This window comes from Lissotriton helveticus, chromosome 1_1 (genome assembly GCF_964261635.1).
Source record: "Lissotriton helveticus chromosome 1_1, aLisHel1.1, whole genome shotgun sequence".
Lineage (NCBI taxonomy): Eukaryota > Metazoa > Chordata > Amphibia > Caudata > Salamandridae > Lissotriton > Lissotriton helveticus.
Window position 1 is genome coordinate 419,097,999 of NC_136057.1, and position 24,185 is coordinate 419,122,183.

At 45.5% G+C, this 24,185-nt stretch overlaps 1 protein-coding gene across 1 annotated transcript in view; it reads left to right on the forward strand.

Annotated features, from left to right (window-relative positions):
- ETFBKMT (electron transfer flavoprotein subunit beta lysine methyltransferase) overlaps window positions 1-20,137 on the forward strand; it is a 205,409-nt gene extending 185,272 nt beyond the window's left edge. The window contains exon 3 of the mRNA XM_078653932.1: window positions 18,653-20,137. Within this exon, the coding sequence (XP_078510058.1) occupies window positions 18,653-18,996 (344 nt within the window). The 3' untranslated portion in view covers window positions 18,997-20,137. The remainder of the gene's footprint in view (window positions 1-18,652) is intronic.
- Window positions 20,138-24,185: the final 4,048 nt, after the last annotated feature.

Sequence of the window (24,185 nt, forward strand, 5' to 3'; positions counted from 1 at the left end):
GGTTCATGCTACGCAATCGAGAGGGAATGACAGGGGTAGACGAGGATCGTACGTTACGTCTCCCCCTCGTTCCGACATTTCTGAGGATCAGTGTGCATACTGTAAGCAGTTTGGACATTGGGTTGCAGATTGTCCGGTACTTCGTGAACAGCGTAGTCAGAGGGGTCGAGGAAGTGGAAGGTCACGGAATAGTTATTCAGGACCGAGAGGTGGAGCGAATGACCGTAGTAGGTTTGAAGAGAGGGGTCGTGGTCAGGTTGAACATAATACTTTTGATCGGCAGAATCAATACCAGATAGCTGAAGGAGAAAATACTGAGTCTCAGGATAATAGATATGCATAGGATTGCGTAGGATGGGGTGTGGAATCGGTTGAGGTACCAGTCGATCAAAGGGGTCCATATATATCAGCACATGTTTTGGGTTCTACTGATCAGTTTCTGGTTGACACAGGAGCTACTCGTAGCGCTTTGTCCAAACACTTGGTTCCAAGGGCTCCCCTGTCTGGCGAAACGATTACAGCAATAGGGTTCGATGGAACACCTTCTCTAAGCCCATTGTCTCAACCTCTTACATTTCATGTTGATAAATTCATTGCCCCATGTCCGTTTCTATTATCCCCAAATACACCAGATAATATTATGGGACTTGATATGCTAAAGCATTTTCGTGCAACAATACGCTGTGCCCCTGAAGGGGTGCGGGTTATTTTGAATGAGAACTACCCAGAAATTGAGAGATCGTGCCTCATGCAAAAGGCCGATGCATTAGCTTCCCTTCCAAGCACGTTATGGGCTACTGATGTGATGGCTACCGATACTGATGTGGGTCAAATGATTATTCCTCCTGTGTGCATTACTGTGAAGGAGGGAGCGATTTTACCTTGTGTTCCTCAGTACAGGATCTCTAGAGAAGGCGAAATAGCTTTGACACATATTGTGAATGACTTGATAACGGCAGGGGTGGTGGAGGAAGTCCCCTACAATGTTTGCAACAGTCCAATTCTTCCGATCCTAAAGAAAGATACAGATACTAAGATCTATCGCTTTATTATTGATTTGAGGGAAATTAATAAGATAGTTGTACCCCAGTATCCAGTAGTGTCCGATATTACCAAATTACTTACTTTGGTTCCACCCACATCTACTACATTTACGGTGATCGATTTGAAAAACGCTTTCTTTTCGATCCCCATTCATCCTGATAGCCGATATTTGTTCGGTTTTACATTAAATAATAAATCTTATAGATTTTGTCGAGTTCCTCAAGGTTACACAGAAAGTCCTAGCATTTACAGCCAGGCTTTGAAAAGACAGCTTGATTCCTTTAATTTGCAGTCTGGGGTGGCGCTTATCCAATATGTTGACGACATTTTGCTTGCGGCAGACACACAGGAGCAATGCGAGGAGAGTACACTCTCCCTGCTTTCTTTCCTTGCTGAACATAATCACAAGGTTTCGCGAAAGAAACTACAATATTGTAGACCAAAGGTGACATACATCGGTCATCTTTTGTCTAAGGAGGGACGTGCATTAACATCAGATCGAATTCAAGCAATTTTAGATACACCAGTCCCTTGCACGCAGAAGGATGTTCGCGCTTTCATAGGTTTGACGTCCTTTTGTAGGCAATGGATACTAGGATTTTCGTACATTGTAAAACCTTTGTTAGCATTGCTGTTTAAAACTGCACCAACCCCCCTTGAATGGACGGATGAATGCCAGAATGCTTTTGAACAATTGAGACAAGCTCTTTGTTCAGCACCAGTGTTAGGTACACCAGATTATACAAAACTCTTTACACTGTATGTACACGAGAAGGATGGGTGCGCGTTGTCAGTTTTAGTACAATTACATGGAGATAAACAGAGACCTTGTGCATATTTTTCAGCGGTACTCGATCCTGTGGCTCGAGGACTGCCTGGATGCCTCCGAGCAGTTGCAGCAACAGCAGTAGCTATACGGCAGAGTGAGGGAATAGTTTTGTCACACAAATTGCTGGTGTTAGTTCCCCATGCAGTAGATGCGCTATTGAACCAAACGAAAACGCAGCATCTAACCAGTGCCCGTTTAACAGGATATGAGTTAACACTGTTGGCGCCACACATTACATTGAAGAGGTGCGCCACTTTGAACCCCGCTACTTTATTGCCATATCCTGTTACTGAGACCCAGGAAGAAGAACAACATGATTGTGTTTTTCTGACTGACGAAGAAACAAAGGGTCGTGTCGATTTACAGGACACGCCACTTCCTGAGGTAGATGGGGGAACTGTGGGTTGATGGATCGTGTGTGAGATTGCCAGATGGTACGGCTTCCGCAGCCTATGCGATCACAACACTCAAAACAGTGGTAGAAACAGCACGAATACCGCAGAAATCGGCTCAAGCAGCTGAATTGATAGCCTTAACGAAAGCATGTGAGTTAAGTGCTGGTCTATGTGTGAATATCTATACTGATAGTCGTTACGCCTTTGGAGTAGCGCACGACTTTGGCCTACTCTGGAGGGAACGAGGGTTTATGACTTCACACGGAACACACATCATGTACGGAGAGTTGGTATGCGACCTCCTGAACGCACTATTATGTCCAAAGAAGGTTGCGATAATAAAATGTAGTGCACATAAGAAAGTGACAGACAAAATAGGGCAAGGAAACGCTTTTGTAGATCGCATAGCGAGTGAGACTGCTATGTTGCAAAATGACTCCCCTATGTATGTGGTGAGATCACAAGCTGAGCGATGGCATGATGCTAGAGAAGAAATTCTAGACATACAGAAGTCAGCATCTGAAGTAGAACTCGCAACATGGGCAACAGAAGGAGTACTGGACGATGAGGGTTGTTGGAGAAGCAAAGACATGAAGAGATGGAAATTACCTGCTGCTTACTTGCAGGCAATGGTTCAAATGACGCATGGGCTGGCACATATTGGAGCTCTTGCAATTACTAAATTGCTTACACGAGTTTGGGAGCATCCTGGTAATCCAGCACGGCTAGGAGAGTAGTGCAGACCTGTCTGATATGCCTACAGTACAATCCTGCTAAAGGGACCTCTACTCCTAAAGGAGGGTTCGTTCCACCTACTGCACCATTCGAAGTACTGCAAATGGATTACATCCAGCTGGAGCGCTGTAATAACCTCAAGTATGTCCTAGTGGTGGTGTGTGCTTTCAGTAAATGGGTTGAAGCCTACCCCACGAAGGATAATACAGCATTAACAACAGCTAAGGTGTTACTCAAAGAGTACTTCCCACGTTATGGTGTCTGTAAATTTTTGTGGAATGATAATGGTCCTCATTTCGTTGGGAAGATAGTGGAGCATGTCCTGAAAGGATTGGGAATTAAGCAAAAGTTCCATGCTGTATTTCATCCGCAGTCAGCAGGTCTGGTAGAGAGGTACAATGCGACTCTGAAGTTGGCGAAGATCGTGGCATCCACGTCTTTGAAATGGCCGGATGCTTTGCCATTGGCATTATTGTCTATTAGATCAGTGCCACACTCCCGAACTGGCCTCACACCCTATGAAGTGGTTTTCGGAAGGCCCATGAATATCTGGGGAGTTCCAAAGCCTCGTTTGATACATGATGTGCCTTGTATAATGATGAATGATTATTTGGCACGATTAACAAATGATTTACTTTCTATTCATCAACAGGTTCGAGAAGCGCTCCCCGACAATTCCATTGGAGAGGCTCACAATCTTCATCCTGGCGATTTTGTTATGATCCGGGTGTTTGAGAGATCCAGCAGTTTGGAGCCGAGGTAGCATGGCCCTGAACAAGTGCTGCTGGCAACGCGGACGGCTGTGCGCGTCACGAATAAGAAGCGGTGGATACATTCAACGCACTGCCGACGTGTCTCTCCGGATCTGGTGAACCCTACTGTGCTGTCTGACTACAGAGACATCTTGGACGCGGAGAAGAGCCCAGCTGTTATGCCCAACGAGTCGGAGGGAGCCTTCCCGGACCACACTGTTTCTGGTGGAGTGAAGTACAATCTGCGGCCAAGGAAATAATATTTTTGTATTTTTCGTGACTGGTTAGTAACCGTTCCGAGGTTTGTGAAAACGGAAGCTGGGAATATCAAGGGGGGGGGGGGGGGGATCAGTTCTGTCCAGTGTAGCGACACCCGTTGTGAGAAGTTGGCCTGATAGGTGATGTTTCCAATTCTGGAACCACCTATTATCAGACCAAACAATCCCTTATGGTGTCTGGTTGTAAGTCAACCTTATTAGACAAGCTATCCTAGGGGTAGCATGGACTAAGCAGCCTAAAGGCTTAACTTAAGAGGGCGTGTTAAGCGAGCTGTTTTACCACATACAATCCTGTAATACCAAATGAAAGGACACCACACAAGTATATATTATAAAAATATATGTATTTATTACTAAAAACAATCCCCAGTATTCTTTATGAATAAAGGGGCACAAGCGTTAAATCAAAAGCACTGTTTAAACATACAAAGTTGCACAATTATGGATGAGGGCAGGGGGCCACTCAAACCATATACTAAACAAGTGGTATAAGAGATGCCACTCGAACAGTGGTTAGGCCTAGGGCCTAGGGAATCGCTGGGAGCAGTCAGGACAAGCAATGCTGAAGTCGGGAATGGCCCTCGGGATTCGGGAGATGTGCGGAAAGCGCACGCACGCACCAATGTTAACCAATGGTGCGTAAAAGTTGTAAAGTTAAAGTTAAAGGACACTTCCGCTGAACCTAGAGGAACAAAACTTAACACACAGACCCTAGAGATGGGCACCAGTGTGGGAACACCGGCGGAGCAAAGTTACCTCACCCACAGGAAGTGGGTGCATAGGGTCGAAGTGGCGTCGGGTTTTGACACGCAGGCTCTTGGTGCTTGAAGCTGAAAGGGCTGCAGGCGGGTTAAAGATGAAGTGTCCGGTGGAGTCCAAGGGTGGACTCAAGTCGCAGGGTACCTGAAAGCAGAGGGGACAGAGTCTGGGTCACTCAGCAGTGACCAGGGTGGAACCAGGACGGAACCAGGCAATGTCGGGCGCAATCAGGTGGTCGTCGAGGAGCTTCTCTCCGCTGTCACGTGGGCTCTGGGGCATCTGCGACGTCCAGGAGCAGGTCACGATCTGTCCCACGCAGGCTCTCACCGTCGGTGCAGTCGGCTTCAAGTTTGGAGCAAACAAGCCTTGGCAAGAGCAATCCACGCGGGATCGGAAGATTGCTTCTCACTGGGACCAGGGAGGTCAGAGTCGGGGCTCCTTTTCAGGGGAGCTGGTGTGGATCTGGAGCAACCAGATTCACGAGTCTTCTTTGTAGTTTCGTCGGCACAGGGACCACTAGCCGGCTGGCAAGTGACCGGGCCAACGCGTTGAGCCAAATAGAGCAGAAGGGCCCCACGCAGCACTCGTCGAGTGTGGAGGGCTGAACTTCGGCTTAGGAGTAGCTCAGGGTGGGGGCTTCTCAAACCCCGGTGCACAGCTTCGAGGGTCACTCGTGGGCTGCACGGTCAGCGTCTCGTGGTCAATTCAAGATGGCGTGCCCCACGCTTCCGGTCGCCTCCACGGGTCTCAGCTCTGCAGGGACTGTGGATCGGGCTGTTGGAAGGCAGGCAAGCTTGATCTCGTCGATCTCAGTCGCTCGAGTTCCGACGGGAACTGCAACTAAGTAGACGTCGAGGGCTGGATGGTGCCTGCTGCTGCAGGGTGGTCACTCCTTGACCACAAGGGAGATTCTTCGGGCTTCCACGTTGAGATGGAGGGCGAAGGGTCCAGAATTTCGTTTCAAATGTTTCTTCCAGGAAATCTGATGTGCATTGGCACTGCTCCCACTCTTATTCGAATCTGGGGGGCGTGATTACCTGCTAGGTCCCCCCCCTATGGGTGGGACCCAGGAAGTGGGTGGATACACCCCCTTCCTTTGATCCAGGCCGCCCTGGCACGAGGGCTGGAGTGCCCCAGAACCGGTTTGGCCGGATTATGCAAGGGGCAGCCTTGTGCGCCCCAAGCAGTGTCTGGTTTCTTTCAAACCTCCCTGCTACAATCCACTATCTCCTGTCTGGAGGGCGGTGACACCCTCCTGTGACAGGAAACCCTTTGTCCAGGACCCATTTGGTTGAGTTTCGGTCAACTGCAGGGGTCCAGACATTTGTCTGTGGCAGAGGCATCCATTTTGTGGATCTTAAGGTCTTGGGAGAAATTAACCGCATTTAAGTAAAGCAACATGTCTTACCCCTCTAGAGGGGTGGAATGCTATCCCCGTCGCCAGAACTGGCGAGGGGATAGTATTCCAAATCGTATGACACCTTACACGACATGTTTTGATAAAGCCAAACCAAAGTTGCTATTTAACCGCGAGGATTATAAGGCACTTAAGAGTATATGGTATGGCATTATCCTGAAACAGCTTAGGGAGTTGTTCCCGACAGCTGCAGACAGGCTCAGCTCATGCTAGAGCTCCATCTCACATAAAACCACGCACTCTGCCTCCAGGATCGATGAGGCCTTCCATAGGAGTGGCTCACAGGTTTACATGTGTCCAGAGATAGGTTTAGATATAGATATACTATATCTAAGCAAGGGATGATTACACCACCTTACCCCAGCTGAGTGATCAGCCAGTTGTGTCAATTTAAGAACCAGCCAGGGGTGGCAAAAGATATGCTGCAGCCCCTGGTAGGCCTTGGTGGCCCCTATGCCCTGGGCACCTATAGTGCATTATACAGGGGCTGACAAGGAGTCCATTTCCAATTGGTATGTGCCTATAGCACATGTGTCAGTAATTTAGTGAGAGAACAGCAGGCTGGGGGTCTGATCAGCAGGCCCACAGCCTCAGTAGTCGAAAACCAGTGAAGCAAAAAGCAAAAATTTGGGGTGACCATAGGATAGCAGACCCTACTCTCCTACACAACCCCCCCCCAAACGCAGGGACATTAAACTAACCTTGACCAGATAAGTCTTCATGTTCTAAGTGGAAGTACCGGGAGAGACCATCTGCATTACCATGGTCAGTCCCTGGGCGGTGCTCCACTGTAAAGTCCATCCCCTGTAGGGAAATGGACCACCTGAGCAGTTTGGGATTTTCACCCTTCATCTGATTAAGCCATAAGAGGGGCTTATGGTCTGTCTGCACCAGGAAGTGAGTTCCAAACAAGTAGGACCTCAACTTCTTTAATGCCCAAACCACAGCAAAGGCCTCCCTCTCAATGGCTGACCAACGCTTCTCTCTGGGAGTTAGCCTCCTGCTAATGAAAGCAATAGGCTGGTCTTGACCATCTTGATTAAGTTGTGAGAGCACAGCTCCCACCCCCAACTCAGAAGCATCTGTCTGTACAATGAACTGTTTGGAGTAGTCAGGACTCTTCAGGATAGGTGCAGAGCACATGGCCTTCTTCAGGTCATCAAATGCCTTCTGACAGCTAACTGTCCACTGAACCTTTTTTGGCATCTTCTTGGATGTCAAGTCATTTAATGGTGTCACTATAGACCCATAGTTCTTCACAAACTTCCTGTAATACCCAGTCAGGCCCAAGAAGGCTCTGACTTGTGTCTGGGTAACTGGAGGAGCCCAGTCCTGTATGGCCTGGATTTTGCTCTCCAGTGGCTGAACCTGGCCTCCACCTACTAGGTGGCCCAGGTATACAACCTTACTCTGCCCTATCTGGCACTTAGTGGCCTTGATAGTTAGGCCTGCCTTTTGCAGGGCCTCCAAAACTCTCTTCAGGTGGATCAGGTGATCCTCCCAGGTGGAGCTAAAGACAGCAATATCATCTAGATATGCTGCGCAAAAGTCATCCAACCCAGTAAGGACTTGGTTCACCAACCTTTGGAAAGTGGCAGGTGCATTCTTCAAACCAAAGGGCATTACCACAAACTGATAATGACCACTAGGGGTAGAGAATGCTGTTTTGGCTTTTGACTCCTCAGCTAGTCTGATTTGCCAGTAGCCAGCTGTCAGATCGAATGTGCTCAGAAACTTGGCAGAAGCCAATCTGTCAATGAGCTCATCTGCTCTTGGAATGGGGTGAGCATCTGTCCTAGTGACAGCATTGAGACCCCTGTAATCCACGCAAAACCTCATTTCTCTCTTTCCATCTTGGGTATGAGGTTTTGGCACCAGGACTACTGGGCTGGCCCATGGGCTCTCTGATGGCTCAATCACTCCAAGCTCCAACATCTTTTGCACCTCAGCCTTGATGCAATCCCTGACATAGTCAGGTTGCCTGTAGATCTTATTCTTCACAGGCAGACTGTCACCAGTGTCCACTACATGGGTACACCAGTCAGTCTGGCTGGGTGTGAGTGAAAACAAATGCCTGTGGGCCTGCAAAACTTGTCTGCAGTCCATCTGTTGCTGGTCAGTGAGGCTGCCTGCCAAGGCTACTCCATCAACTGAACCATCATCAGGGTTCTGAGAAAGCAGGTCTGGGAGAGGGTCACTCTCTTCCTCCTGATCCCCATCTGTGGCCATGAGCAAGCTCATGTCCTCCCTGTCCACAAATGCTTTCAAGCGATTCACATGGATTACCCTGTGAGGGCTCCTGGGTGTTCCAAAGTCCACCAAGTAGGTGACTTCCCCCTTCTTCTCAATAATAGGATAGGGTCCACTCCATTTGTCTTGGAGTGCTGCTGGAGCCACTGGCTCCAGTACCCACACCTTCTGTCCTGGTTGGAACTCTACCAGCACAGCCTTTTGGTCATGCCAAGCTTTCTGTAATTCTTGGCTGGCCTCCAGGTTTTTGGATGCTCTTTCCATGTACTCAGCCATCCTGGAGCGGAGACCAAGTACATAGTCCACTATGTCTAGTTTGGGCTTTTTGAGAGGTAACTCCCATCCTTCCTTCACCAAACACAATGGACCCCTTACAGGGTGGCCAAACAAAAGTTCAAAAGGGCTGTAGCCAACCCCCTTCTGTGGGACCTCTCTGTAAGCAAAGAGCAGGCAGGGTAAAAGAATGTCCCATTTCCGCCTGAGCTTCTCTGGTAATCCTTTTATCATGCCTTTTAGGGTCTTGTTAAATCTCTCCACAAGCCCATTGCATTGTGGATGATATGGGGTGGTAAACTTATAGTTTACTCCACATTCCTTCCACATTGCCTTCAGATAGCTAGACATAAAATTCGTGCCTCTATCTGATAGTACCTCCTTTGGAAAGCCCACTCTTGAGAAAACTGCAATGAGGGCTTTTGCCACCACAGGTGCTGTGGTGGTCCTTAGGGGAATAGCCTCTGGATACCTGGTGGCATGATCCACTACCACCAGTATGAATCTGTTCCCAGATGCTGTTTGGGGGTCCATTGGACCCACAATATCAATTCCAACTCTTTCAAAGGGAACTCCCACCACAGGTAGTGGTATTAGGGGGGCCTTTGTTGTGCCACCTGACTTACCACTGGCTTGGCAAGTGACACAGGAGCGACAAAACTCCTTGACATCCTCTGACATGTGAGGCCAGTGAAAGTGTGAAACAAGCCTGTCCCACGTCTTGTTCTGGCCTAAGTGTCCTGCAAGGGGAATATCATGGGCCAAGGTAAGGAGGAACCCCCTAAACTGCAGAGGTATAACCAACCTCCTGGTCATGCCAGGCTTGGGGGCTCTAGCCTCTGAGTAAAGGAGTCCATCATCCCAATACACAGTATGGGTACCTTGGGCATCCCCAGCAGCCTCAGCAGCAGCCTGCTGTCTGAGGGGTTCAAGGGAAGGGCAATCTAATTGAGCCTGCCTCAGGTCTGCCCTTGAGGGTCCCCCTGTCCCCAGAAACTCAACCTGGTCAGGTTCAAGCTCCTCAGAGACAGTCTCCTCTTGGACTGCAGAATCAGTTTCCTCTGAAACTTGATCCTCAACCTGGGGCAAGGTGGAAGGCTCAGCCTTTCCTCTCTTGCTCCTTCTCTTGGGTTGTGGTTGGTCTATTGTTCCAAGATCCACCACTGGTTCAGGAAGGCACTTCTTAGCCTGAGCCCTTGTCATGGCAAGGACATGCTCTGAAATCCCTAGCATTTCTGCATGAGTCCTGTACTCCACTTCTGACCATGCTGAGCTTTCAAGGTCATTGCCTAACAGACAGTCTACTGGTAGGTCTGCACTCACCACAACTTTCTTTAGGCCATCAACCCCTCCCCAGGAGAAGTTCACAACTGCCACACTATGGGAAGTAGTGGAGTTGCTTGCATTGGTTACTAGGTAGCTCTCACCTAGTACAATCTGTCCAGGGTCCACAAAGTCAGGTGTCACCATTGTGACACTGGCACATGTGTCCCTGTAGGCTTGAGCCAGTTTCTCATTAATTAAGGGAGTCTGCCTGTATTTGCCCAGGTTACTGGGGCTCACTGCAGTGGGCAACTCAATGTCCACATCGTACAGGAGAACTGCCTGTGTAGGGATTCTGACTAGGCCAGATCCTACTTCAATACCCAGGGTCAACCCAGCTACACCCTTGGACTGTGTTCCACCACTGCTTACTGTACTTGGGGTTGCAGTTGCTTTAGGAGCTGGAGTGGTGGGAACTGGATTTGCCTTGGTGCACTCACTGCCCCAGTGTGAAACTGATTTGCAGGTATTACACCAAGGTGTCTTGGGACCTTTGTTCTTCTTCTTCTTGTTTCCATTTTGGGAACCACCCTCCTTACTATTAGTTTGGGGGCCTGAAGACTTCTGGTCTTTTTCTTTATCTTTCTGATTCTGATTACCACCCTTCTGGTCTGTTTTCTTCTGGTCACCACCTTGGTTCTGGGGTTTCTGCTTAATCCTTGTTCTGACCCATTTGTCTGCCTTCTTTCCCAATTCTTGGGGAGAGGTCAGATCAGAGTCAATAAGGTATTGATGCAACAGCTGGTTTGTGCAGTTATTAAGGATCTGTTCTCTCATCATAAGATTGTACAATCCTGTATAGTCTGAAACTTTACTTCCCTGCAACCAACCCTCCAAAGCCTTAGTGGCACACTCAACGAAATCAGTCCAGTCTTGAGTCTGTGCTTTTTGGGTGTCTCTGAACAACAACCTGTATTGCTCAGTGGTTAGGCCAAACCCATCAATAAGAGCACTCTTCAAAACAGAGTAGTTTTTGGCATCCTCAGGTCTAACTGTGAGGAGCCTGTCCCTCCCTTTCTCAGAAAAGGAGTACCATAAAATTGCAGCCCACTGATCCTCAGGAACCTGCTGTACCATGCAGGCTCTCTCAAGAGCAGTCATCCATTTGTGGATGTCATCCCCTTCTTTAAAGGGGGGCACAATTTTTGTCAGGTTTCTATTGTCATAGGCCCTGTCTTTTTCTCTTGGAATTTTGCTGCCACCAGTGGCATCTAAGCCACTTAATTTCTGCTCTCTTGCCAAGGCAAGTCTAGCTTGAGCCAAGGCTACCTCCTCCCTCTCTATCTGGAGTTTGACAGCCCTCATTCTGGCCCTATGCTCTAGCTTTTGAGAAGCACTCATGCCTCTCTGTGATTCTCTGGAGACACTAGAAATATGAGAGTCCCCTGAGGGAGATCTCACTCTTCTGTTGCCTGGGAGAATAACATGGTGGGTTCTGGGGAGGTGCTGGCCCTCTCCATTCCCCAGTAGGTCTAAGTTGGCCTGGCTAAGCCTGGCAACTGGGACCTGGCTACCCCTCTGATCCTGATCTTCTAAGTCCTCAACTTCTGAGTCCTCCTCCTCCTCTTCTTCTTCCTCATCTTCCTCCTGAGGGGGGTCAGTTACAGGGGGGTTCCCTCCATTTCCTGTTTCTAGGGAAGCTTCCTTTGCCCTTTCTAAGTCATCCTGCTCTAGGATTTCTACCAGGATTTGGCAGGTGGGGCTTCTGCCCCTTTTTAACCCTCTTGCTTTGCACAAGGCAATCAAGTCTCTACGGGTTAGTTTGTCATATCCAAAAGTTGCCTGGGTAAGGTCAACTGTCACAGTAGTAGACCCTGAGGCTTTTCCTGTGTCAGACATGGCTGCTAGTGAGGTGTAAGTGGTGCACTTACCTACACTAAGTGTTTTCCTACTGTACCTTGCTAGTGAGTTGTAGTCAGGGTGTGCTAATCCCTTTAATCTACAACTACTAAGTTCAGTAGAACTTAATATGCTAAGCTTTTGATTTATATGTACCTAGAGGTACTTGATGTGATCTTTCAATTTGATATAAAGATTGCAATGGTAAAACAACAGCAAGCTCAAATCCGCACCGCACCGCTGCTCACCAATGTGAGAAGTTGGCCTGATAGGTGATGTTTCCAATTCTGGAACCACCTATTATCAGACCAAACAATCCCTTATGGTGTCTGGTTGTAAGTCAACCTTATTAGACAAGCTATCCTAGGGGTAGCATGGACTAAGCAGCCTAAAGGCTTAACTTAAGAGGTCGTGTTAAGCGAGCTGTTTTACCACATACAATCCTGTAATACCAAATGAAAGGACACCACACAAGTATATATTATAAAAATATATGTATTTATTACTAAAAACAATCCCCAGTATTCTTTATGAATAAAGGGGCACAAGCGTTAAATCAAAAGCACTGTTTAAACATACAAAGTTGCACAATTATGGATGAGGGCAGGGGGCCACTCAAACCATATACTAAACAAGTGGTATAAGAGATGCCACTCGAACAGTGGTTAGGCCTAGGGCCTAGGGAATCGCTGGGAGCAGTCAGGACAAGCAATGCTGAAGTCGGGAATGGCCCTCGGGATTCGGGAGATGTGCGGAAAGCGCACGCACGCACCAATGTTAACCAATGGTGCGTAAAAGTTGTAAAGTTAAAGTTAAAGGACACTTCCGCTGAACCTAGAGGAACAAAACTTAACACACAGACCCTAGAGATGGGCACCAGTGTGGGAACACCGGCGGAGCAAAGTTACCTCACCCACAGGAAGTGGGTGCATAGGGTCGAAGTGGCGTCGGGTTTTGACACGCAGGCTCTTGGTGCTTGAAGCTGAAAGGGCTGCAGGCGGGTTAAAGATGAAGTGTCCGGTGGAGTCCAAGGGTGGACTCAAGTCGCAGGGTACCTGAAAGCAGAGGGGACAGAGTCTGGGTCACTCAGCAGTGACCAGGGTGGAACCAGGACGGAACCAGGCAATGTCGGGCGCAATCAGGTGGTCGTCGAGGAGCTTCTCTCCGCTGTCACGTGGGCTCTGGGGCATCTGCGACGTCCAGGAGCAGGTCACGATCTGTCCCACGCAGGCTCTCACCGTCGGTGCAGTCGGCTTCAAGTTTGGAGCAAACAAGCCTTGGCAAGAGCAATCCACGCGGGATCGGAAGATTGCTTCTCACTCGGACCAGGGAGGTCAGAGTCGGGGCTCCTTTTCAGGGGAGCTGGTGTGGATCTGGAGCAACCAGATTCACGAGTCTTCTTTGTAGTTTCGTCGGCACAGGGACCACTAGCCGGCTGGCAAGTGACCGGGCCAACGCGTTGAGCCAAATAGAGCAGAAGGGCCCCACGCAGCACTCGTCGAGTGTGGAGGGCTGAACTTCGGCTCAGGAGTAGCTCAGGGTGGGGGCTTCACAAACCCCGGTGCACAGCTTCGAGGGTCACTCGTGGGCTGCACGGTCAGCGTCTCGTGGTCAATTCAAGATGGCGTGCCCCACGCTTCCGGTCGCCTCCACGGGTCTCAGCTCTGCAGGGACTGTGGATCGGGCTGTTGGAAGGCAGGCAAGCTTGATCTCGTCGATCTCAGTCGCTCGAGTTCCGACGGGAACTGCAACTAAGTAGACGTCGAGGGCTGGATGGTGCCTGCTGCTGCAGGGTGGTCACTCCTTGACCACAAGGGAGATTCTTCGGGCTTCCACGTTGAGATGGAGGGCGAAGGGTCCAGAATTCCGTTTCAAATGTTTCTTCCAGGAAATCTGATGTGCATTGGCACTGCTCCCACTCTTATTCGAATCTGGGGGGCGTGATTACCTGCTAGGTCCCCCCCCCTATGGGTGGGACCCAGGAAGTGGGTAGATACACCCCCTTCCTTTGATCCAGGCCGCCCTGGCACGAGGGCTGGAGTGCCCCAGAACCGGTTTGGCCGGATTATGCAAGGGGCAGCCTTGTGCGCCCCAAGCAGTGTCTGGTTTCTTTCAAACCTCCCTGCTACAATCCACTATCTCCTGTCTGGAGGGCGGTGACACCCTCCTGTGACAGGAAACCCTTTGTCCAGGACCCATTTGGTTGAGTTTCGGTCAACTGCAGGGGTCCAGACATTTGTCTGTGGCAGAGGCATCCATTTTGTGGATCTTAAGGTCTTGGGAGAAATTAACCGCATTTAAGTAAAGCAACATGTCTTACCCCTCTAGAGGGGTGGAATGCTATCCCCGTCGCCAGAACTGGCGAGGGGATAGTATTCCAAATCGTATGACACCTTACACGACATGTTTTGATAAAGCCAAACCAAAGTTGCTATTTAACCGCGAGGATTATAAGGCACTTAAGAGTATATGGTATGGCATTATCCTGAAACAGCTTAGGGAGTTGTTCCCGACAGCTGCAGACAGGCTCAGCTCATGCTAGAGCTCCATCTCACATAAAACCACGCACTCTGCCTCCAGGATTGATGAGGCCTTCCATAGGAGTGGCTCACAGGTTTACATGTGTCCAGAGATAGGTTTAGATATAGATATACTATATCTAAGCAAGGGGTGATTACACCACCTTACCCCAGCTGAGTGATCAGCCAGTTGTGTCAATTTAAGAACCAGCCAGGGGTGGCAAAAGATATGCTGCAGCCCCTGGTAGGCCTTGGTGGCCCCTATGCCCTGGGCACCTATAGTGCATTATACAGGGGCTGACAAGGAGTCCATTTCCAATTGGTATGTGCCTATAGCACATGTGTCAGTAATTTAGTGAGAGAACAGCAGGCTGGGGGTCTGATCAGCAGGCCCACAGCCTCAGTAGTCGAAAACCAGTGAAGCAAAAAGCAAAAATTTGGGGTGACCATAGGATAGCAGACCCTACTCTCCTACACCCGTCTTGAATCTCGGAGAAGAAATCAGCGGCAGCCTCGGTTCTCAGCACTATATTTTTATTTTTTAGTTTGTTTCTTGAGACTTCGTTCTTTGTACTATGGCACCTATGACATTGAGAAACAGAAGAATTTTGGGTGCGGTTCTTTTTGTTACGACAATAGTGGTAATAGCAGTAATAGCTTGGACTACAGAAAGACTGTTTCCTGCACGGGACTATTTACTGCCTACCACTCCAATTCAATCTGAACATTTCCATTTTACTTTGCCCTATCATGAGGAGAGACAAAGACAGACTTATTTGAATAACAGTTTCATTCAAATTCTACATCACACACATAATATGACGAATACCACTAATTGTTGGGTATGTGGTATGTTGCCTGGACACCAGAAGAAAGGAGGAACCCCACTTATTCCTCTTCCTTTTTCTCACAATGATTCGTGTAATGCTTGGTACACACTTCTCTTTACATTAAGATGGCCAACAAAAGGTGGACTACTTTTTCGGTTGAATAAAATCTGTTATAATGATCGAGATGGCTATCCACAGGCAGAAGGAACTAAATTTGAATGGGAAGAATATCGACCGGACAATGTATCTGCGCCTCGTATCTTCACCAACCAGAGACTTACAAATATGTCCAGTTTACATGTAATTACAGTTATTGATACAAAAGCAGATCTTTGTATTAGGAATAAAGGAACAATTCCGGTAGGGAGAAGTGAATGCAATATTACTCTCGCCTTTGATACATCCAACGGTATTTCATTTGTGGCCTCACGAAACACTTACTTTATTTGCGGTAATAAAGGTTATCATCGTCTTCCTCTTGGATGGTTAGGCACATGTTATATATCTTTTGTGTTACCCCCTGTGTTTATTGCCCCACCTATGTACCATAATGATTTTGTATTGTATCACGATTTTATATTGAATAGAGTTAAAAGAACATTGGACATTGATGAAGTCGACCAAACCGACACCTCACTACAACAATATGTGGATTTTAATTTAGGATTGTTCTCTTTTGTTGGTGCGGCTCTAAACAGCAGGAAAATTAGACGGCTAACACGTGTTGTGGAGGCAGTTGCTAATGAAACTGCCTCTGCCTTAGGGAATATAACTGAAGAGCTTCAGATTACAAGAATTGTTATGCTTCAGAACCGGATGGTTCTGGACGTAGTGTTAGCTGATCGTGGGGGTGCATGCCGCATCATCGGAAGTAGTTGTTGTGTTTACGTCCCAGATAATTCACCATCAGTGTATGATGCTATCTCTAAATTGCACAAAATTTCTGCTGAAATTCATACTGACAATGGTACTTGGACTTTTTCTGGCTGGTTTTGGACTCTGTTTAGTACATGGGGTTGGAAACTGTTAACAGTTCAATGCGTGATTATAGGGATATTCTTTTCCTGTTGCCTATGCATTCAATGTGGTCCTACTTTATGTTCTGTATGTATTACAGTCTGTATCCCATCCAGACGAGCTATTGCTAAAAATGTACAGATGAGTAATGCTGAAGTAAAGCAAATTATGATGATCGATATTGATGATGAACATCCGGATTACTTCCATTATGAGGTAGCTTCAGCTAAACGCTAAAAGGGCCGTCTGTCGTAATTTGGCAGTACCTGACTTAGCGTTTAGTTCAGCTACACGAGCTTTTCTGTTAACTTGACCTAAACGTACGGGGGCCATTTTTTATTTGGTGGCTTCCATTTTGTATGAACATGCGGCCTCGTGGTCAACGTGCCCTTTCGTCCTTCCTCCATGCCAATGAACCTTTACCCTGCCCGGCAACAGGCTATTTTTAGCGATGGTCAGTTTCGCGCATGCGTACACACTATCCCTTGACTAACGAGTGGTCACTCCTTAGGAATGTTCCCCCAACTGACCAGTGGTATTAAGCTCCTCCCGCATGCTGGCTGTGCTCCAAAAATGTCCTTATATGTACCTAAAACTGTTCAAATGTATACCGCCTGTTTATGATGCATTTTTTGTTTAGCTGTGTTATGCAGCAAATCCCCCCGCTAACAAAAGCAGCACATTACATCGTCGTCCATCTTACTCGCCACAGTAATTACACATGAGCATTCTGCTCCCACAGAAACTCTAAGCAAAATATAGTTAGCCTACTAGTCTCCCTATCCCTCCAACATGGCCCCCGTTGTCCACCACCAATCACATAAAAGGACGCTACTCTATAGCCATGACCTGTTTTTTTTGTTTCTGCACTACTTCGAGTGCTGTTTCCTGTGTTCAGGTGAGTGGTGGCTGAGGTCCTGCTCTAGCGGAATCTTTTGTCCCAGGGGGTCTTGGTTTGCGTGGCATTTCATTTATGGCCTCTTTTACACCTGCTCCTCGGGTCCTGCTTTAGCGGGCTTCCAGAGTGAGCTGTGTTTTCACTTTGTTATTTCACACGCTCAGATAAACAAGTAACTTACCTTCAGTAACGCCTTATCTGGTAGAGATTCTTTCTAGCTGCAGATTCCTTACCAACGCTCCCAACCTACCCACTTATGCGAATCAGTCTGCCTACCTAAAAAAGGTCCCTGTAGGCCCATAGTTTTGGCACACAGTGAACTCAGCCTTCTGACATGTCTCTGTGCTTCTGGCACAGAAATAGTCAAGAAAAGAAACCGATGTCCGAGCACTGGGGAAGTGCCTGTATAGGCATCGAACACAACACATCTGATGTGGATGCCGCCGTGGGGATGATCTACACCATCTACCAGGCAGAGGTACTGATTACCTTTTTGCCGATACAGTGTGGCGCCTGGGGAAAATTCTAAGATAAGGAATCTGCGGCTAGATATAACATCTCTAACAGATAAGGCGTTACTGAAGCTAAGTAACTTGTTTATTTAGTCCGAATATTGTAATCCCTTCAAAGGGGAAGGGTTTGCTAGTTAATACGAAGGCTGTCAAAGGATCAAACAATTAATACTTTTGTTTGTGAAGATCACAGATTTTTAAATCCATCATCTCCAAGTGAAAATATTTATTCTTAGTTTAACCTTCCTCGAAGTTTTAAAACAAATTTGAAAGGAAAATAGACATGCCTATTTTTTGGTAGCACTTCTCTGAGAATGTGACAGTTTTGCAGAACACCTAAAGTTTTCAAATGTGGACTGCAGTCCCTCCATCTCACATGGCTAGGCGTCTAATGTCATATAGATCCCTCCAAGGAATTATCGTCCAAAGCTAACCTGTCCTTACACTGGAATGTTGTTCATTTCCGTCATCAAAACTATGTAAACGCACCCCCAAAATAGAGATGCAGCCCTGATAGACAGCTGACTTCTGCCATTGCTTTAGCTTCTTATTAAAGTATTCCATCACAGACCGAGTCTAGATTATAAATGATAATACATCACGTATTTGCTTGCATTCTGATATAGATCATAAATTACCCTTTCCAGACTTTCAAAACTACATTTGTCACTCGAGGAAACTCCAGTTTCCACAAGAAATAAAGTTTAAAACCATTGTCTGTAAGCCTCTTTTGTTTCATATATTTTGTACCTATGTCATTCACTTTGTATGCATGCCATGGTCACCTAATACATTCTATCAATGTGTCTGTCAAAGAGAGAACAGATCGGAAGGGTTTTCAAAAGTCTTACTGCTGGCACATTGGGTAGTTAAATCAAACTATCTGGTATTGTATTATATCGCATAAACATACATGAAAATTATTAATTGGCATTTGGCGTTTTTGAGGGAAGCCATTTCTAAATGTATTTTCTGTTTTCAGTTGCAGCAGCAGCCATTGCATTGAACTGCGAGCTCAACAAAGTGAAACCTGTCCCAATGGTAACCACAAATATTACTGGCTCAGATCCTGAAAACTGGAACGTTGTTGTTTTAGGTGATATGTTTTATGATGAGCATCTTGCTGATGATCTCCATTACTGGCTGAGGCAGTGCATCCACAGATATAAAACGAAGGTATTGATTGGAGACCCTGGAAGGCCCCAGTTTGTGAGCCACAAAATCCAAAGACAACTGCACAGACTGGTGGAATATCCGCTTCCTGAATGTACAAAACAGGAAAACTATGGACTAACTTCGACTTCAGTCTGGACTTACCAGCCGTGATTTTTCTAACCTCATCAATACTTTTGAAAGCGCCAAATATTACTTTTCTTATGAATGTGGAGTTCGGAATCTTAAACCAAAACAACACGGGTATCATTTTTATTAAATTCATGAAACGCAGACACAGTTTCTGAAATCTAAAATTGGTCTGTCAATACAGTATGCCTTGATGAAGTAACTCTCTACATAAACTCTTGGATATTTCTGCACATTATGCCAAAACTATTGAAATTTGTATTAAGGAATGAAAAATTGAAAATTGATAACGTGTTGAGAAGTTGAGTTAGCTGATCGAAGTTTGGTTTTTTTCACTTAAAAATGTTTTAGGGCCGTATGTATCAAAAAGTCATTTTGCGATTCTCAAATAGCGATTTTTTGCAAATCGCTATTTGAGAATCGCAAAATGCTATGTATGTAGGATTTGCAATAAATTTTGCGAAGCCTACATATTCCTTAATTGCGAATCTCAAATTGCGATTCACAATTAAGGAATACCTCCCCATTCATTCCGATGGGCCTAGAGGCCCATAGGAATGAATGGGAAGACATTCTCAATTTGCGATTAGCAATTTGCGAATCACAAATTGAGAATGCAATTTCAAGGGTGCAGGGGTGTCCAAAGGACACCCTGTTGCACCCCTGAAATAATCATGGGTGCACATGTGGCACACATACATGTCCTAAGGGCATGTATGTGCTTACATACATGCCCTAAGGGCATGTATGTGCTTCACATAGCACTTTAAAAAATGCAAATGTGTATTTTTCAAAGAAATCGTAAATTACCACCAACTTGAAGTTGGTGGTAATTTGCGATTCCTTAAGGCAAAATTGCACTATAAGGAATCGCAAATTTTGTGATTACTTATTTTGCACGCACATTTGCTACATACATACCATTTAGCACAAATGCGTTCGCAAACGCCGAAATTATGCGAATTTCGGCGTTTGCGAACACATTTGTGCTTGATACATATGGCCCTCAAAGTTTAAAAATCAGAATCATACATAAACATCAGTAAATAGCACTCATGCTTTAATTATTAGAAAAATTATTCTTATACCTTTTAATTAGGGAAATAGAACATGTTATTGAATTTACATCAAAAGATTTTGTTATAATAAAACATTCTAATAATTATCTTCTGTCTGTAATGAATCAGTTCATTGAATGTGTGAACAGTTAATGAGTTCCTTTCCAAAAGGTTTTAGCAGAAGAGAAAGAGAGGAAAAGAAGTGGAACATTTTTGCAAGGTTCCAAAAAGAACATGGATAGCCTGCAGCCAGATTGCCCTGCATAATGACATGGTTCCCTGAGAGCATTAGAGCTCCAAAAGTGTTCTTGAGTGGACAGTCGAGATACAGTGTTGGTTGGTTATGGGGCGTTTAGGTGGTTGTAGAAACGAGTCCTCGTTTTGAAATAAAGGGTTCTGGGGCATTGGATGCAGGACACTTTGAATGTTGTGCCCAATACTATAAATCACCAAACAGTGCCAGAAAGAAGGTATGTTTTCTAATATATTTTGTCTCCTTTGATCTTGCAGAAATGTTTGATGTTGGTGTAAATCGTAAGTTACAAAAACCATTGCATTTACAAACACCTTGGCGTGTGTGCAGTCACGTTACCTGCAAATCATCCATCGAGGCCCTGGCAGCACCGGTCCTGAAGAAAGCCAATTAACACTGGTTTGTTTGGCTGAAACATGTAGACCACTTCACTTCTTTGGGATGTGTGAGGTCATTTCTCCTATTTCACATCCATCATCGTTTTTAACCCTGCCCCAGGAACTCTTTAATAAAGTATTGCCCAGCACTTGTGATCTAGTATCCTGGAGGCTCACCCACACAATATTCACCTGAACGATCCTGCTCTGCTGTAAACGGGTGTCGAAGCACACCTTGTAGGCACTTGGTCCCATTGGTGAGAACCAGACTATGAAGCATGCTACAACTAGGTTGGTGGGTGAGGGTTCTTCTAAAAACCTAATGGGTTTTCTTTAGGGAGACAACTTCGGTGACCTAAGTAATGTGGGTCAATGATAACCACATTTAATTCGTTCTTGTTGTTTATTCATAGGGTCAGGTGTCCAGTCATAATTCAAGGACCTTTACACGTAGTACTTCACCTCACTCCAGAAGGATTTAATGTGGGGACAGACAGTATAAATGTATGTGCCAAACAAAGGTCAAGTTTTTCCATCTGCAAGCTCCAACAGTTTTCATTGTTTGTGACAGAGCAGGTGGAGTTTCGAAGAGGTCCAAAATGCATTACAAGCGAGCCAAAATGTACATTGGGCTAATGCAGGAACGATTTCTAGGTGGGGAGAGCGGGCCAAATGATCTTCCAAAGTGTACACATGGGTAATTATTGAAAATCCCTGGGCAAAGGATGACTTTTTTTATTTATTTATTTATATTTTTTCTTTTTTGATTGAGGTGTTCAACCTTGCAGCCTCCTTTTAGTGATTGCTCTGCTAGATTGGGCAAGTCTGGTTCATGTGAAGTTTACATTTTAGAGACTGCGATCTTGAATTTGAAAAATTTGTATCGGTCAATGTTAAGCTTGGGTAAGAAAGCTAGAGAATGGGGAAGCCTTAGATCTTTAAGAAGTATGATCTATGAAATTGTGTAGTTATATATGTCTGAGAATTGTGGTGTCTTTGTATGTCTCATGGTAATAATTGATATCGAATTCAGTAGGTGGATCAAATCTTGCGCAATCAGCTGTCAAGGAGGTGGCCTGTGAGGAATGGTTGATTGTAATTGGAGTTCTTGTTGGACCTGATAATCTGTTTAATATCTGTAGAAATATGCTAAGTTGACGCATCTAAGAGCTTTTTGGTAGTTGCAACTTGGTTGAAGTGACTGTTGGCTTTTTCTTAAACACCACATGAAGTTTGAAACAAGTGCATTATTTTTTCAGAAATGCTGATTGAAAACATATTTATATGTAAATTAACAAATTATGATATCATAATTTTGACTTTTTCCATCCTAACCCACCAGATGATACATTTGGGGGAACTATTAGTCGTTCCATAAGTTGTTTAACAGATTGTAGTGTTCATTTTTCATTGCATTTTATGGAGATGAAAAGATGCTGGGCTTTTTTATCCTGGATATTTCCCATAAGAAACCAGTATTGGCTAAAAACAACATTGGCGCATGTTATTCATGGGAAGGGCTTCTGTTCTGTCCTTGTTCAGGGAATAAATAATGTGTAGTATAGTATTGTAGGGATTTCTTTTCCTGTTTGTTCACTAAAGATGAGGTTGTCATCGACTGCAATTGTGTAGGTTGCCTTTTTGAAGGAGTTGCCTAACGTGCTGGGATTTATTCTAATAGCAAATAGAAGAAGTTATGTAGCTAGCACAAATAATGAAAGGCAATTGAAGCTTCCTTGACTAGTCTCTCGTAATGGAAAATCTTTGGAGAGTGAACCGTTGATATTAATTCTGGGTATGGGGTGAATACATGAAGTGAGGACCATATGGGTGAAGAGCTAACTCGCTGAAAACCTATCCAGTACTACACACAAAAACCCAAGAAACCTTACCAAGGGCTTTGTTTGTGTCCAGTGTCATTGAAGTTGTTGGTTATTGAGCAGTTTTTCTCTCTTGATAACATGGCTAAACAACCTAATGGTGTGTGCGGCAAATCTTCAGTTCACAAAATGGACCTAGATCAGGTTAATTGAGGTTCTTCGGTGATCTTTATTCCTGAGCTCTAAGAGAGCAGTGTCACTAAGCCATTTTCTTTTTGGAAGCAGAAGAGAAAGCATATTGGTCTAGCCACCTGCTTCTCATCTTAATTGCTTTCCCTTCACCAATTCTTGTCTCCTGTTGACAAATTCGGTTCCCCTTTAGTTTATGACAGTAGTTTAAGATCTTTTAAAATTTCAACGTTTGGTTCATACCTTTGGTGTTTAGGATCGAGTGGGTTTTAAGAGAGTGGTAACAAACCGGGTCACATCAAGTAGTCTGTATGATTGAAAAATGCCTTATTCTCCCCTGATAGCCTCTTAATGGGAAGTTTAACAAGTAGTTATATGAAACGCATCGTTCTGGTCGATACAGCTGCCAGCGTCATGTTTGACCATAACTAGCAAAGTGGAGAGAATAAAGTAGATATATAAATGAGACTTTGGAGAGAAGGTTCAATTTAACAAAAATCCCCCAAACAGCAGCCCTTACATAAAACCCACTCCCATTCCAAACCAACCATCGAATAACATGAATTAGTGGAAGCCACCCAGGGGCAACAAATAGAGTGCAAAACATCTTCCTCAACTGATATCACTGTATATGTTAAACAGCTTCTCATTGACCTTCGTAATAGTGATCCATGTAAAACAAGGGTCCTGGTAGAACGAAATGGAAACCTTCTCAATTTTTACAACACTTTATTATCAATATAAACCAGATCTAGGGCCAGATGTACGTACATTTCGCTTAGCGATTTCCAAATAACGATTCCATCCAAATAGCAATTAGGAAATCGCTAATGGTAATTTTTGGAAATGGAGTTTCAGATTGGCTAGGGTATGCACCTTGACCAGGCTGAACCCACCACTTTAGTCAGGGCAAGTAAGTTGCACACCAAAGATAACCTTTGCTCACCCTCTGTTAGCTTGGCGCAAAGCAGTCAGGCTTATCATTGGAGGCAATGTGTAAAGTGTTTACACGACACGCTCCCTCAGAAACACAATCAATGAATACACCACAAAAGAGACTCCACATAAGGTTTATAATATATATATATATATATATATATATATATAATGCATACAACGTAGACCAAAACGACATGAATCATAGAAACTGTGCCTCTTATGCAAATCCTGGGTCAGTACTCCTTATCCGGACACTGGAAGAATCAAAATGACATATGCTGCAAAAATCAAAATGACATATATCAGAACATGAAGATAAACACATAGAATCCACATCTAAACACAACAATACAGGGCCCATCGCATCTGCACTCCTATTAGCAGGATTATGGTAGATTTTGGAGTCTCACAGACACGAGTGTAATCAGGCATGAAACATAGGCTACAGGAACTCCTGCGCGCCTACTATGTGTAATATGGTAATTTAGGATGTCTCAACAGGGAAAGGGGGCACACCCTGCAGTCTTCAGTGGGGAAACCTCAATGGGTCCCCCGCATGCAGGAAAACCAAGTGCAG